The following is a 14431-nucleotide window of genomic DNA, read 5'->3' on the forward strand; positions in this document are numbered from 1 at the left end:
TCAACCCTTTAATCAAGGCATGCACATGCAAAAGATGACAATCAATCATCTTTCAAAATTTTCAAATTTAATTTTTAAAAATATTCATGCACATGTGGAAAATGTATTTTAATGCTTTATGATAAAATATTAATTTTGAGCATTAATCCTAATTTTGAATTTTAAGAGATTTACAACATTACTCTATGACTTTAATGTGAACTTGTTTCCTTCTTGCTCATGCTTGGTTCTTTGATGTGCTTGACTCCATTGTGTGAACAACTTGAACTTGAAACTCCTTTATTCTTTGAATTCATTTGTTATCATCAAAATCCATGTGTAGATTTATAATTACATGAAACTTGAAACCTTGGGTTCAACAATAAATAACTATGTATAGTTCTTATTCAAAGATGAAGAGCCCATTTTCATTCTTCAAACTATATTTTATTGTTTTTTCTCTCTCCTCCCAACTCTCTCTTTTCTCCCTTTTTCTCTCTTTTCTTTTTTCTCTTCTCTCTCTTTATTATTTTATTATTATTTGATCAAAAAATACATAATCCAATGTAGAAATTTTTCTTCATATTCAAAATCAATCTTCAAAAGATATAATGTTGCATATGAAGATAAATAATCCATTGCTAATGCTCTTAGTCTCCATTTCAACGTCTCTTTCATAGTGACCCTGATTATTCTTTTCTTCGTGTCTTTGGTTGCGTTTGTTTACCCAACCTATGACCATATACTTGTCACAAATTGCAGCGCTGGTCCATCCGTTCTATCTTCCTCGGCTATAGCCTAACCACAAAGGTTATAAATGTCTGAAGCCCTAAATGGGATACAAAAATGCATGAGGCCAAGCTAATTGGCACTCCAATGGCTAGTTCCACCGATCTAAGTGCCTTTGATGGTGAGGGTTTTAGTAAAACTACTCTATTTCATATTACAGTTGGGGCCTTACAATGCTTATTAGTAACTCACCCATATATTTCTTTCACATTTAAAAAATTATCTCAATTCGTGCACAAACCAAAATTCTCACATTGGCAGGTGACAAACCATCTTCTTCGTTGTTTAAAATAGACAATTAGCTATGGTCTCTATATTTGAAATCTATAAATACTATTCTACAAGCATTTTCGAATGTCAACTAGGTGGACTCCCATGATGATAGATGATCAACTAGAGGATTTTGTATTTTATTAGGATAGAATCCGATTTTAGGTAACTTCAAAAGGCAGGCTACAGTGGCTTGGCTGAGTATAAGGCATTGGCCAATATAATAGCTGAAGTTCATTGGATCCAATCCTTACTGTAAGAACTTGGTATTAAACTCTCACAATCCCCTATCTTATGGTGTGACAACATAAGAGCATGCAACGTATTTGTCAACAAATCTAGTTTTCCATGGTTGTACAAAGAATGTAGAAATTGATTTTCACTTTATCAGGGACATGGTTACCAAGAAACTCATGGAGACTAAGTTTCTGTCTCCTAGCAAATATCTTTATCGAGCCCCCATCTTCATCAAAATTTACAGCAATCCATTCCAAACTCAATGTAGTTTCCACTTCATTGGACTGGCAAGGGGATGTTAAGGATAAAGAATCCGATCATGATAACTCATCCAAGTTTAGAAGATATTCTCAATTAGACTTTGTTATGTTTTCCACTATTGCTTCCATTGTAACAGACTCTTAATAGAACTTTGTAAAGTTCCTATATTAATAACACATACCACACATTATTCTACGTGGTTGATATTTTCTCAACAATCTCCAACATTGATTAGCTGAATATTTGGGATGTCGAAAAAGAAGTTGTTGGTAGCTAATGAAAGAAACAAATCCCTTTTTCCCAATTGCAAAATAAAATATAATTAATGAATGAAAAGAGAAAACAGCCTACTGACTTTGAACTGAGGTTCTAATAGTGAAGGTTTTCTAGTAGCCATGATACTCTCTACTCTTATTGCTCTCTCTTTATACCACTAACCAAAGTTTTGGCTGTTTTGCTTTATGGTAAAAACAATTCCATTGCTAATGGTGTATATCCTAACACATGATTGGTGGACTGCATTGCGCATTTTGGCATACTCATGGAAAAAACAAATCATGGAGACACTATATTTGTGTCAATGTTTCAAAATCGATGAAGATGATCATGCATGCAGACTTCATTTACATGATCATTACAATACAAAACGCCCAAAAAAACTTTGTTTACTATAAAACCACGCACGTCAGATGGGCAAAAGAAGAAGAAAAGGAAACACCAAAGTAAGATTTTATTCATAGGCCAATAATTACGCAAATCTAGATACATGTGAGTGTACATATAAGCCTCTTTGCAAACAAGCAAAATGGCATTATTTGAAAACCATCATTACATTGTCTATACTACATGAAGTGAAAAGCATCAAAACCTCCTAGTTATTGTGCATAAAAATGCTTCATACAAGGTACTGGTATGGAAAGCAATAGAGTATATTTTGGCATTGTACTATCATGTATAGAGCTCAAACTTGGATAACCTTGGAGTTGGAATTGCAATGGTTGGATTCTTCTTCTTGGTAACAACACTGAAAATGTCAAAAAATTCTATCTCTGAACCTTGTGGCAATTTCCACTCATAGGAATGCAAAAATGACGCCAAGATGTATTTGAGTGTCCTCTCCCCTAGTTTAAGCCTTGTGCATATTCTTCTCCCTAACCCAAATGGAAAATACTTAAGATTATTGCCCGAATAATCAAATCTACCATAAGCATTATTTAGAAATCTCTCATGTTTAAATTCCAATGGATTGTCCCAATACTTTTGATCCCTTTGTATAGCCCAAGCATGGAGGAAAATACTAGAACCTTTGGGTACATGGTACCCTCCAATGATGTTAGATTCACTTGGAGAACGAAGCAATAGGAAAGGACCAGGTGGGTGTAAACGGAACGTCTCTTTAATAACTGCTTCTAAATAATGTAATTTGCGTAAATGAGATTCTTCAACTAAGTTGTCCAACTCCACAATTTCTGTTAATTTTTCAGTGACCTTTCTCATTATATCTGGATGCTTTAATAGCCTTGCCATCACCCATTCCGACATAGTTGTTGTGGTGTCAGATCCAGCCACCACTATGTCCTATTTAAACAAGAGTAAGGTGATCAGCTCAACTAAAAATTGAAAAACAAAAAATAGAAAAAAAACCAAAATAAAGTTATGATGTCTATGAATTAGTTAAAGTTATAAATGATAAACTCAACCCCTCCTATTTGGCTCTAAAGTAATGGACACACGCGCGCACGTGCACTCATACACATACCAAAACCACGGCCTTGAGTTGGGTCATGCTCATTGATGGTGTACTATCGTCCTGCTCCCTTAGTTCCAAGAGAACTTGCAAAAAGTCCATTCGTCCTGTCTTTGTCGTTCTCTCTTTTTTGGCTTTGGCTAAACTCTTGATCTGTTTGTCCATGGCATAATCAAGTACTCCATCAATGGTTTCAAAAATTCTCTTTGCTTTCCTTTTGATCCATTGTAAATCAAAACTTGCTAAAGCTGGGAAAAAGTCTGAAACATTTGGTTTTCCGAGAATCATCAATAATTCTACAAAGATATGCTTAAACTCTGCTCCAAACTTAGCCCATTCCTCTCCACGTAGCGTGCCACCCCACAACATGTTCATGATGGCATTTATCACAATTATAAATACTAGGTCCCCTAAATCTATAGGGGAGCCTTCTTTGTCATACACATTTCTAATAGTGTTCCTTACCTCTTCTCTTCGTAAAGCGAATGTACTATCAAGATTTGTTGGACTTAACATCTCTCTTACCAATATCTTCCGCAACATCTTCCATTTAGGACCATTCGGGGAAAGAGCAATATTGGCTCCCCCATATGAGATAGTATGTCCAACTATGTTAGTATCATGGTTGGAAATATTGTGTTTTGATCACGAACAACTTCTTTAACTAGCGAGGGTGAGCTAATCACAATGTACAATTTATTTCCAAGCCAAACCTTATAGATGGGGCCATAGATCCTACATAGTTGTTCAAATTTCGTATGAAGTTTTGTACCTATAAATGGAAGGTATCCGACTATTGGCAAGCCACAGGACTTGGCAGCATTGGAGGTACTGCAGCCTTTATTTATTTCTTGACGGCCAACCATAATATCGCAAATATACTGATCAAAATAGTGAGAGTTGAGCTAGAAATTAAATCTCTCATCGCCAAAATAGGAACTCCACCATCCCATCGCATAAGCTACATTCAAATGTAGGGTGAAGTGAAAAAAAAAAGGGTCAAAATTAGGAATCTGTATGATGTGTGTTAGGTAGAAAGCATGGTTTGGAAGGCAAGGAAGAAGATAAAACAAGACTTATCGGTGGGATTTGAGCACGTATAGATATTTCATTACGGAAAATCGAGGTATTAGATTTATAAAAAGTTCTCATAAAATGATGCTCACATATTACTGAGGTTACGCTTTACCATTGATCAGTGAAGAAGGAAATCACGTGGTCACTTACCGTTTGAGTTGCATGGGCTTATGTGGACGTACGATTTAGAGTTCATTTAGGTAGTTAGGTGGTTTGTGGAGGTTTGGGCTCCCTCGTTCTCCCTTCTTTTTTTTTTTTTTTTTTTTTTTCATTATTTTTATTATTTTTATTTTTGTAAATTTTCTAACAGCTTTTGACAAATTCTCCGAACCTGGACTACCTTTACAATATAATATTCAAATTAACTTTGAAATATTTTGTTTGGGACTAATTTGAATTGGATTCTTGTTTACTAGAGGTGAGTATATATATATAGAGGTGAGTCAGGTAGAATATTTTATTTCATTTTATTATTATATATTTTTTTTAAATTTTTATATAAAATATAATAAACAATTTAATTTTTTTAAATCTAAAAATAATAATAATATTAAAAAATAATATTTTATTTAACTTTTATCTAAAATTATTTCATCTCATCTTACTATTTAAACTGCATATCAATCTTTTTTAACTATATATTGCTCAATCTTAATTTAACTATTTTAATTAAACGAGTCAAATATATCAATCTTGATTGGACTCATTATACTAAATAGATACAGGGTGTGCTGTAATTATCCGTATAATTTGTTTAATAAAATATGCGTGCGCCTAAAAAGAAATGATTATGTAGACAACATATTGATATGTTTATAATTGTTTTGAACAGATCAGTTGGCCCATTTAAGCCAAATTTTGTTATAATAAGTGTTAAGTCTTTACTCTTGTATCGGTTTACAAATCATGTTAAAAAATTGTCAACCTTATCACTAATAATTATATGGGTCAGAAACAAATTTTTTGTCAGTTAGAGTACTATTTTTCGATATATCATGCGAGTTTGTTAGAAAGAAACTCCAGCGTAAAATGGGTTTAGGAGGCCATATGTATTATATACAACGAAAGAGTAGTAATAATAGAGGCGTGTGGTATTTTTCGAGGGATTAATATGTGATAAGCAATTTGCCGCCAAAGACCTGTGGCTTAATTAGCATAATTCTCAGCCTCCAAAATAGAGGTCTAGAGTTCGAAGCCCCGTCCCCAAAATGTAACTAAAGGAAAAAAAACCAATGATTTTTCATTGTTCATCTCCCTTTGCACATATGATGAGCTTTATAATTAGTGATTTCAAAAAGATAATCGTATACCATGAAACCATTCCATAACATAAGAAAACAAGCAAAAAGGTAATGGGATTTGAGGAAATAGTATTGGAACTGATAAATGAATAGAAGTGAATAGACTTACAAGTTGGAACTTTGGACGAAAGTCACAGCTTGATCTTTGAGTTCAAGAGTTTTACAAATATGGAGAAGTTTTTAGAACTATATGTGCACAACTCTTGTTTGAGCACGCCTTGATATAGAGCCTGAAGTCTTGAACTATTATTCCCAAACATACATCTAAAAACACCTCAAGATTTTAAAAAACATACACACAAAAGGTAAAAAAAAAGAAAAAAAAAATAGTACTCTTCAAAATAATTTTTATAATGGCTCTAATTAATGCTACCCAATATCCCTTTATTTTTCAAATATTATTACCAAGGAAAATAATACTTGGACCCTTGAGTTGCCCCCTCGAAATTATTGTTTAGATATTTATTTTATTTTTTATGTTCTATTTTTTTATGATTATGGAAGTAATTATTAATAAAATAGTATATATATTTTTATTTTTTTAAATTTAAAAAATATATAAATATATTTAAAAAATATTTAATAAAATATAATTACACTAATAATAAATTTACTACTAATTACTTCATTAACTATTAAAAAAAAATAAAAAAAAAAAATAAAAAAATAAAAACACATGAGTGATATATTTAAAAGATATTTAATATTTGTATTATTATTATTATTATTATTATTATTATTATTATTTAGTTAGAGAAATGATCACGGGGCGGTTGGTGGTACGTGCATCTCGGCTCTGCACATGAGCACATGACGATGAATATTCAAACCAGTACGAACAAAGAATTTATGCAACTCCCAGCGCAGACAAAGACTACAACATAATAAACCAGAATAGCAATTATTCAAAAGGTAAGAACTAGAGTTGCTCTTTTTCTCTCTGAAAAAGGAGTGGGAAGCGTGGGAGGAAAAGTAAGGCAGTTATAATGGAAAAGGAATCTGGAGGTGGTCCAGACCAATACGGGAAGCTTCTCTGGTAGCAGAGTATGGTTGTGGTGCGGAGGGGTACTGGAAGATACGACGGAAAGGGGCAGGTTATTCTCTGAAAGGCAGTGAAGGAGACGAAAGGGATGGAAGACTTGGAGGAAAAATGGAAGGAACTGAAGCTGAGAGACGAGGAAAAAATGGTGATAGAGATTGATGAAGATGTACCGAGTGATTTGTTGATGAAAGAACAGAGGACTCTACTCGGAAAATTCTGCTCAAATCGGTTGATTAGCAAGGAGGTGGTGGAAAACACATTGGCCAAAGTCTGGAGAATCAGCAAGCAAGCTTAGTTCACTGAGGTGAGTCCCAATATCTTTGCTATTGTGTTTGACAATATTACTGATAAACAAAAGGTTTGGTCAGGCCGACCATGGCTGTTTGATAACCAGTTATTAGTATTAAAGGAATTTGATGGTTTTACGCCATTAAAACAAGTGAACTTCAACTCTGAAAGTTTTTGGGTAAGGTTTCATAACTTGCCGCTGTCTTGTATGATGGAAGTACGTGGAGAACAGATTGGAAGCACGGTGGGTAGAGTGGAAAGAGTGGATGTGCAGGAAGATGATAGTGGTTGGGGGAAGTTCTTGAGGGTCCAGATTCACATGGATCTTAACCAACCTCTAGCAAGAGGGAGAACTCTGATGGTTAAAGGCAAAGACATATGGATTCCTTTTAGCTATGAAAAAATGCCCAGAATATGCTTCTTATGTGGTTGTATTCAGCATGGGCAAGATGAGTGTAAAGAAGGGGGAAGTCAGGCTGGGGGAGATAATCGGTATGGCCAGTGGTTGAGGGCTACGCAGGTTTACAGAAATAACTTCTTTATGAATGTACCAAAGAGAAGTGAAGAAGGGAATAAGTGGTGGAAGGAGAAGGAGTACAGACATCAAGGTGAGGGAAGTAGGGGAAGTAACAAAGAAGAGGTTAGTAGGGATGGGGAAGGAAGTATTGAAGGAATGTGGAATAATGGGAAGGAGCAGAAGAGTGTGACTAAGGGGAGTGAAAAAACAAAGGAGGGGGAGGATGGGGGGGATTTAGACATGGGTAGTGATGTTGAGGGGGGAAATGAAAAGGAAACAACAGCTATGGTGATTACTTTGAATGACAAAGAAGAAAAGATGGAGAATGGGTTACAGGAAGTTGAAGTTCAGCTAGAGATCATGGGGAAGAAGGTGGATAGTGAACTGTTGAATAAGGAAGAGGGTGAAAGGGTAGAGAGAAGCAAGAAAGGAAAAATAGGTGTATGGAAGAGGAGGGCCCGATAAAAACACAAAACAGAAAGACCACCTATAATGGAAAAAACCAAAAAAAAGAGAGGAGTGGGAGAGGAAAAAGGTGCGGGTGCTAATAAAAAAGGGAAGTGGAGTGGTATAATTGAAGTTCCTATTGTAATGGCGGAAGCTGAGATTCAGCCCCGCCAACCATTATGAAAATGTTAAGTTGGAACTGCCGAGGATTGGGGAATCCTTGGACAGTTCAAGACCTCTGCTCTATGGCAGAGAGAAATAAGCCCAACTTAGTTTTCATCATGGAAACTAAGCTTAGATATATGAAAAAGTGAAAGCATAAAGAGAAGGATAGGTTGTGAAGGGTGTTTTACAGTTGAGGCAGTGGGAAAAGGGGGTGGTCTAATTCTGTTATGGGACTCAAGTTTGAAACTGGAAATTGTAAACTACTCACAAAGGCACATTAGTGCCTGGGTGATAGAGGAGGGGAAGAGTAAATGGCTGCTTACATGCTTCTATGGGGCACCTGAAATTGCAAAAAGGAAAGATACATGGTTAATGCTTAAAAGTTTGAAACCAAAGGGTGATGAGGGGTGGATGATAGTAGGGGACTTTAATGAAATATTGACAGAAGATGAGAAGTGGGGAGGGAAGGCTAGGCTCGAGAGCCAAATGGAGCTGTTTAGAGAAGTGATGAGTGAGGGTGATTTGCATGATTTGGGATGGAGGGGAGAAAAGTACAGGTGGAGTAATTCACATGCTAATTCAACCTTTACAAAAGAAAGATTGGATATAGCTGTGGCAAACTCCAAATGGATGGATATGTACAATGAGGCCTAGGTGGATGTGTTGGTGGCCAGAACCTCGGATCATAAGCCACTGTTAGTCCACTTGCTTAAACAAGATAAAAGGGGAGAGACTCAAGGTAGGCAGAAGGCAAAAAACTTTAAATATGAGGCAAGTTGGGCTTTAGAGGAGGAATGTGAGATGGTGTTAAGAAGAGTTTGGGGTAATAATGGATCACCGAACCAAAATGTCATAGGCTTGCTGAATAATAGTAGAAGGGCCTTCTAGGTCTAGAGTAAGATGAAGAAACAGAGGAATGGGAAAGAAGTGGAAGAAAAAACAAAGCTTTTACAGAGATTACAAGCTTAGGAAAGCAGTGAAAACATGGAGGAGATAAGGAAAATAACTATAGAACTGCATGCCTTGTTAGAAAAAGAGGACCTCTAGTGGAAACAAAGGGCAAAAACAAACTGGAACAAGCATGGAGATAGAAATACAAAGTATTTCCATGCATGTGCTAATCAAAGGAGAAAAAGAAACTTCATTAAGGAAGAGGAAGATGAGAGCAACAATATGGCTTGTGGATACATTCAGGTGGAAGAAGCTTTCAGGAAGTATTTTGGCAATGTTTTTCAGTCTACACAGCCAAGCAAGGTTGAAATTGATTCTTGCTTGGTAGGTATGGACAGAAGAGTTACTGAGGGGATGAACGGGAGGTTGACAAGAAGGTTCACAGCAGTAGAAGTGGAGAAAGCAGTGAAACAGATGGCACCTTTGAAAGCACCAGGCCTAGATGGGTTTGGACCGTGCTTTTATCAAAACCACTGGGGCATAGTATCAGAAGAAGTTATCAAAGTAGCCTTGGCAATCCTGAATGGTAGCCCTTTGGACCCTAACCTCAATTATACCTATCTTGCCTTGATCCCCAAGACCAAATCCCTTAGAAAAGTGACAGAGTACAGACCCATCAGTCTGTGCAATGTCTTGTACAAGATAATCTCTAAAACCATCACAAACATGTTCAAAGGTGCTCTAGCCGAGATAATTTCTCCAAAACAAAGTGCCTTCCTGCCGGGTAGACTGATTAATGACAATATTATGGTAGCTTACGAGCTACTACACTCAATGAGAAATAGAAAGAAGGGGAAAGTGGGAAGCATGGCCATGAAGCTAGACATGTTTAAGGCCTATGATCAAGTTGAATGGCAGTTTTTGGAGGCTGTGTTGTTTAAGCTTGGGTTCTGCACTCAATGGGTGGATTTAGTGATGAAGTGTGTTAAAACAGCTTCATATTCTGTGCTAATCAATGATACCCCTGGTAAAAAATTTTGGCCTTCAAGAGGGTTGAGACAAGGGGATCCTTTGTCACCCTATTTGTTCATTGTTTGTGCTGAGGGATTAAGTAGTCTGTTGGATTATTATGAGAAGAGGCAAATGATAAAAGGGGTGCAAGTGGCTAGAGGAGGGACAAGCATCAATCATATGCTTTTTGCAGATGATTGCATCTTATTTGGCAGGACAAAAATTGAAGAATGGAGGAGAATTCAAGGGGCTTTGCAAGTATATGAAAAGGCATCAGGGCAATTTCTTAATAAAGAAAAAACTGCAGTATTTTTCAGCAAAAACTCTCATCCTGTTGACAAACAAGCTATAAAGGAAGTTGGCCAGAATTTTGTGTGTGGAACATATGAAAAATACTTAGGCCTTCCTGCTATTGTAGGAAGGTCAAAGTTTAACACTTTTAGAAGTTTAAAGGAAAGGATTTGGCAGAAAATAGTTAGTTGGGAAAATAAGTTTCTATCCCAAGCTGGGAAAGAGGTCCTTATTAAAGCTGTCCTGCAATCCATCCCAACCTATACCATGGGGGTTTTTAAACTCCCGAGTAGACTATGCAAGGATATTAATGGGATGTTTTCTAAGTTCTGGTGGGGAAAACAGCAGGAGGGAAGAGGAATGATATGGAGGAAGTGGGAAAGGCTGAGTGTGCAGAAAGGAAAAGGGGGCATGGGCTTTAGGGACTTGGAAAGCTTTAACACAGCTCTCCTTGCTAAACAAGGATGGAGGATTCTAAAGTATCCCCTTAACCTGGCAACAGTAATTTTCAAAGAGAAATATTTCAGAAAAGAGAGTTTTATGGAGGTAAAGTTGGGATCACAACCATCCCTACTATGGAGAAGCATATGGTCAGCTAGAAACCTTTTGAAAGAAAGGGTGAGATGGACAGTAGGGGATGGGAAGGAGATTAAAATATGGGGGTCAAAGTGGGTGCCAAGCCCTATCTCTTATGCTGTTCAATCCCTAGTGAAGTTACTGAAAGAAGATGCTAAAGTTGAGGAGCTGATTAATGTGCAAAAAGGTGAATGGGATGAAGCCAAGATTCGAGCAATTTTTGTACCAGAGGAAGCTGAAAAAATACTTAGTGCACCTTTGAGCAGTAGAGGAACAAAGGACAAGCTGATTTGGGGTCCATCTCAAAAAGGAATTTTCTCAGTTAGAAGTGCTTATTTCTTACTTCTGGAACTAAGGGAAAGGAATCAAGGAGAAAGTTCAGTAGAAGAGAGGAAGGATGATAGGTGGAACAGAATTTGGGAGCTGAAGGTACCAGGAGTGACAAAACTATTCATATGGAGAGCTGCAAATAATTTGCTACCCACAAAAGCTGTATAAGAGGAAGGTTATTGAAGAAAAAAGCTGTCCTATGTGTGAGGCAGAAGAAGAAACAATTATGCATGTGTTATGGGAATGCCCAGCAGCTAACAACCTGTGGGGAAATGATGAAAGTTGTGTCAAAAAGTGGGCCAGATCTGAGCCAAATTTTATGTCCCTTTGGGAGAAACTTATGGACAGGCTAAATAAGAACTAGTTGGAGGAGATGGCAGTTTTACTGAGAAAAGTGTGGCTGAGGAGAAATGACTGGATTTTTGAAAAGAGAATGGCTTGTCCAAAGAATTCATTTAGTGCTACAAAGGCAGCTTTGCATGAATTTCGTGACTCACAAGTGGCTTTAACTCAAAGAGGTGTAGTGTAGAAAATAAACATAGAAATGGTAAGATCGGAGAAACTAGAAAGGGGATATGTAAAGGTAAATTGGGATGCATCTATGGATCTGAAGGGGAAGAGAATGGGAATAGGGATTATGATAAGGGATGAACAAGGTGAGGCTATGGTAACAGTGTGTGATCAAAAGCCTAACGTGATCGAAGCAACAGTAGCAGAAAGCATAGCACTGAGAAAAGCAGCAGAGATATGTGCAGAACTTAACATACAAAGGGCCACTTTTGAAGGGGATGCAAAGATAGTGATTCTTGTTGTGAATGGCGATGAGGATGCTTGTTTCAATTTTAGTCCTATAGTGGAAGACATTAGATTTTACTTCAGTAGTAGACCAAATTGGTCTATACAGTTTGTACCTAGAGCCAAGAATATGGCAGCACATAGTTTAGCTAAAAAAGCTATAGTTATGGAGGAAGAAAGAGTATGGATTGAGGAGGTCCTAGAATTTATTGTGGGAGTTCTAAATAGTGACAAAGATGTAATTCAGAAAGTTTAATGAAAGGTTACAGAGGTTCATTTAAAAAAAAAAAAAAAGACTACAACATGATTCACATTTTTTTCCTTTCTCCATTACTAAGTGACCCCAGCGCAAATATCTAGAATTGGGGTAGAATGCCCCACAATCATTCACATTGTAGAATGCCCCATATAATACTTTGGAGTCAGAGCAAATGTCCATTGAATCTCACTTCCATGGGTTTAACTTTAATGAAGGATTGACTGCGTTTCATCTTAAACCCAATGCACAGACTAGGTCTAACCTCACAAGAAGAACATCCATTCAAAGTTTTTGCAGGCCTTTTTTAGATTTTATTTGGAAGCTCCGAAATGAATTGGTACACAACCAAAAAGATTTATCTTCCCAAAAGTTATCATAGCAGCTAAATTTCTCTTATGAAGAAAATCTACAGCTTGGAAAAAAAGAAGAAGCATCAAATTAGAGTAGAAATGGAAGAATCCCACTCTAAACCAAATTTGTATATCTTTTGATGCAGTGGTTAGAAACTCATTCTCTTTGGCCTCGACAGTAAGCAGAAATTTGAAATGGGAAGTCATTCTAATCTGGATAGAGGAAAACCCTATTACTATTCCCGTGTTGGTAGAGGCTCTTGCGGCAAAATTGGCTTTTAAAATGGCAGAATTTATTAACTCTCATTCAACCACTTTAGTTGGGGACTCTCAGTTGGTTATCTCTTCTATCTCCAAATCGGAAGTGGTTTGGCAAATATCCACCATCTTAGACGACATTGCATATTCTTTGCACTTTCACCCTGAATGGAGATATAACAAAATTGATCTATCACAAAATCGACTTGCACACTTAGTTGCGCAATGGGCAGCTACAAATTTTTTGTTTGATAGCATTCCAGTAGATATCATTCCTTTTAGTATTTTGCTTATTGATAGCAGAAAGGATTTTCCTTGATATATTTGTAATTCAATTTTTTTAATATATATATATATATATTCATGCTTGCTTAGGAGAAAAAAAAAATGTGACCCCAGCACAAAAATTGAATCACAACTTCTAAATATCATGTCGTGTAATATCCTGCTCATTCTCTCTTATGGTCACAAGTCTTGTTCTGTATGTCGAATCTCGATAGCGTGTTTTTAAAGATATCAAGTAATTTTAAAGTAAGTCCAGTGTTTTAAATCATTAGAATATTTTAAATATTCTAGAAATATTTATATGGGGTATATCTAATATTATTGGAACAAGCTTGATATTAAATAAGATAATTATAATATTTTTGAAGAGTTCCAAAAATATTATAATTGTGAAAAATTATTTTACTTAAATGATTTTAATCATTTAAAAATATTATGAGATTTAAATTATGTCGAAAACTCTAAATTAATTATATGGTTTTATTCTTTTAAAAGTAATTTTTAAAAGTAATTAATAAAACTTCATCATTTAATTAAGGATGAAGATTATATTTTATAAACTAAAGTTTAGTTAAATAATATTATATCTTAATTCCTCTCAATGTTTTTAAGCTAAATCGGTGTTTTAATTCCTCATCGTTAGATCGTTTTGAAGATCCCAAAATGAAGAGTCTAGATTAAATACCCAAGTCCTCTGCATTTTTCTTCACTTTTCCCTTTCCCTCTCTCCTCCCTCTCCCCTTATACTTGATGGAAGCCCCTCCCCCTCTCATCCAATCTGCTTCTCCAGCCCTTTGTCCTCGGCCACTAGTGCACCTCTAGTAGTCATTGGTGACCACCGCAATAAACCCAACCCCTTATGGTGCAGCTCTTTCTCTCTTCTCCTCCCTCCTTTTCGAAATGGGTAAAGACCCATTTCTCTCCACCATGCGCCGCCAAATGGCACCTCCGTCGATTGGGCTCCCTGCTGCGCCCCACCATGACCTCCTTAGGACCACCCTCTTCCTCCTCCCCTTGACCCAAAGCCCTATAGCCTCCTCTCCCTCTCCATTGCATGAAGCCTTCACGCACGGTTCTTCCTATTGCACGGCCAGCACCGTTGCTGCAGCCCCGCCGCTCTGACAGTGTCACAAGTACACACTGGCCACCCTTAACTGCCCATGCCCCCGATTTGGCCTTCCCCTCATGCAGCTCCTCTTTATCCCTTTCGGACCCACTGTTCACGGCTAGATGCCTCTGTGCTCCACCTCTCATCATCATTCCGA

At 36.8% G+C, this 14431-nt stretch overlaps 2 protein-coding genes across 2 annotated transcripts; one reads left to right on the forward strand and one right to left on the reverse strand.

Moving 5' to 3' along the window:
- Positions 1 to 2484: 2484 nt before the first annotated feature.
- On the reverse strand, positions 2485 to 3826 carry LOC122282474 (flavonoid 3',5'-hydroxylase CYP75B138-like). Its single transcript, XM_043094425.1, has 2 exons — positions 3296 to 3826; positions 2485 to 3114 (listed from the first exon to the last, which is right to left on the reverse strand). Exons 1-2 carry the CDS (start codon positions 3824 to 3826, stop codon positions 2485 to 2487), a joined length of 1161 nt encoding a protein of 386 aa, XP_042950359.1.
- A 7937-nt stretch (positions 3827 to 11763) lies between these two features.
- Positions 11764 to 12270, forward strand: LOC122282475 (14.7 kDa ribonuclease H-like protein). The gene has a single exon (XM_043094426.1). The coding sequence runs from the start codon at positions 11764 to 11766 to the stop codon at positions 12268 to 12270; it is 507 nt and encodes a 168-aa protein (XP_042950360.1).
- Positions 12271 to 14431: the final 2161 nt, after the last annotated feature.

The sequence above is a fragment of the Carya illinoinensis genome, chromosome 11 (assembly GCF_018687715.1).
Source record: "Carya illinoinensis cultivar Pawnee chromosome 11, C.illinoinensisPawnee_v1, whole genome shotgun sequence".
Classification (NCBI taxonomy): Eukaryota; Viridiplantae; Streptophyta; class Magnoliopsida; order Fagales; family Juglandaceae; genus Carya; species Carya illinoinensis.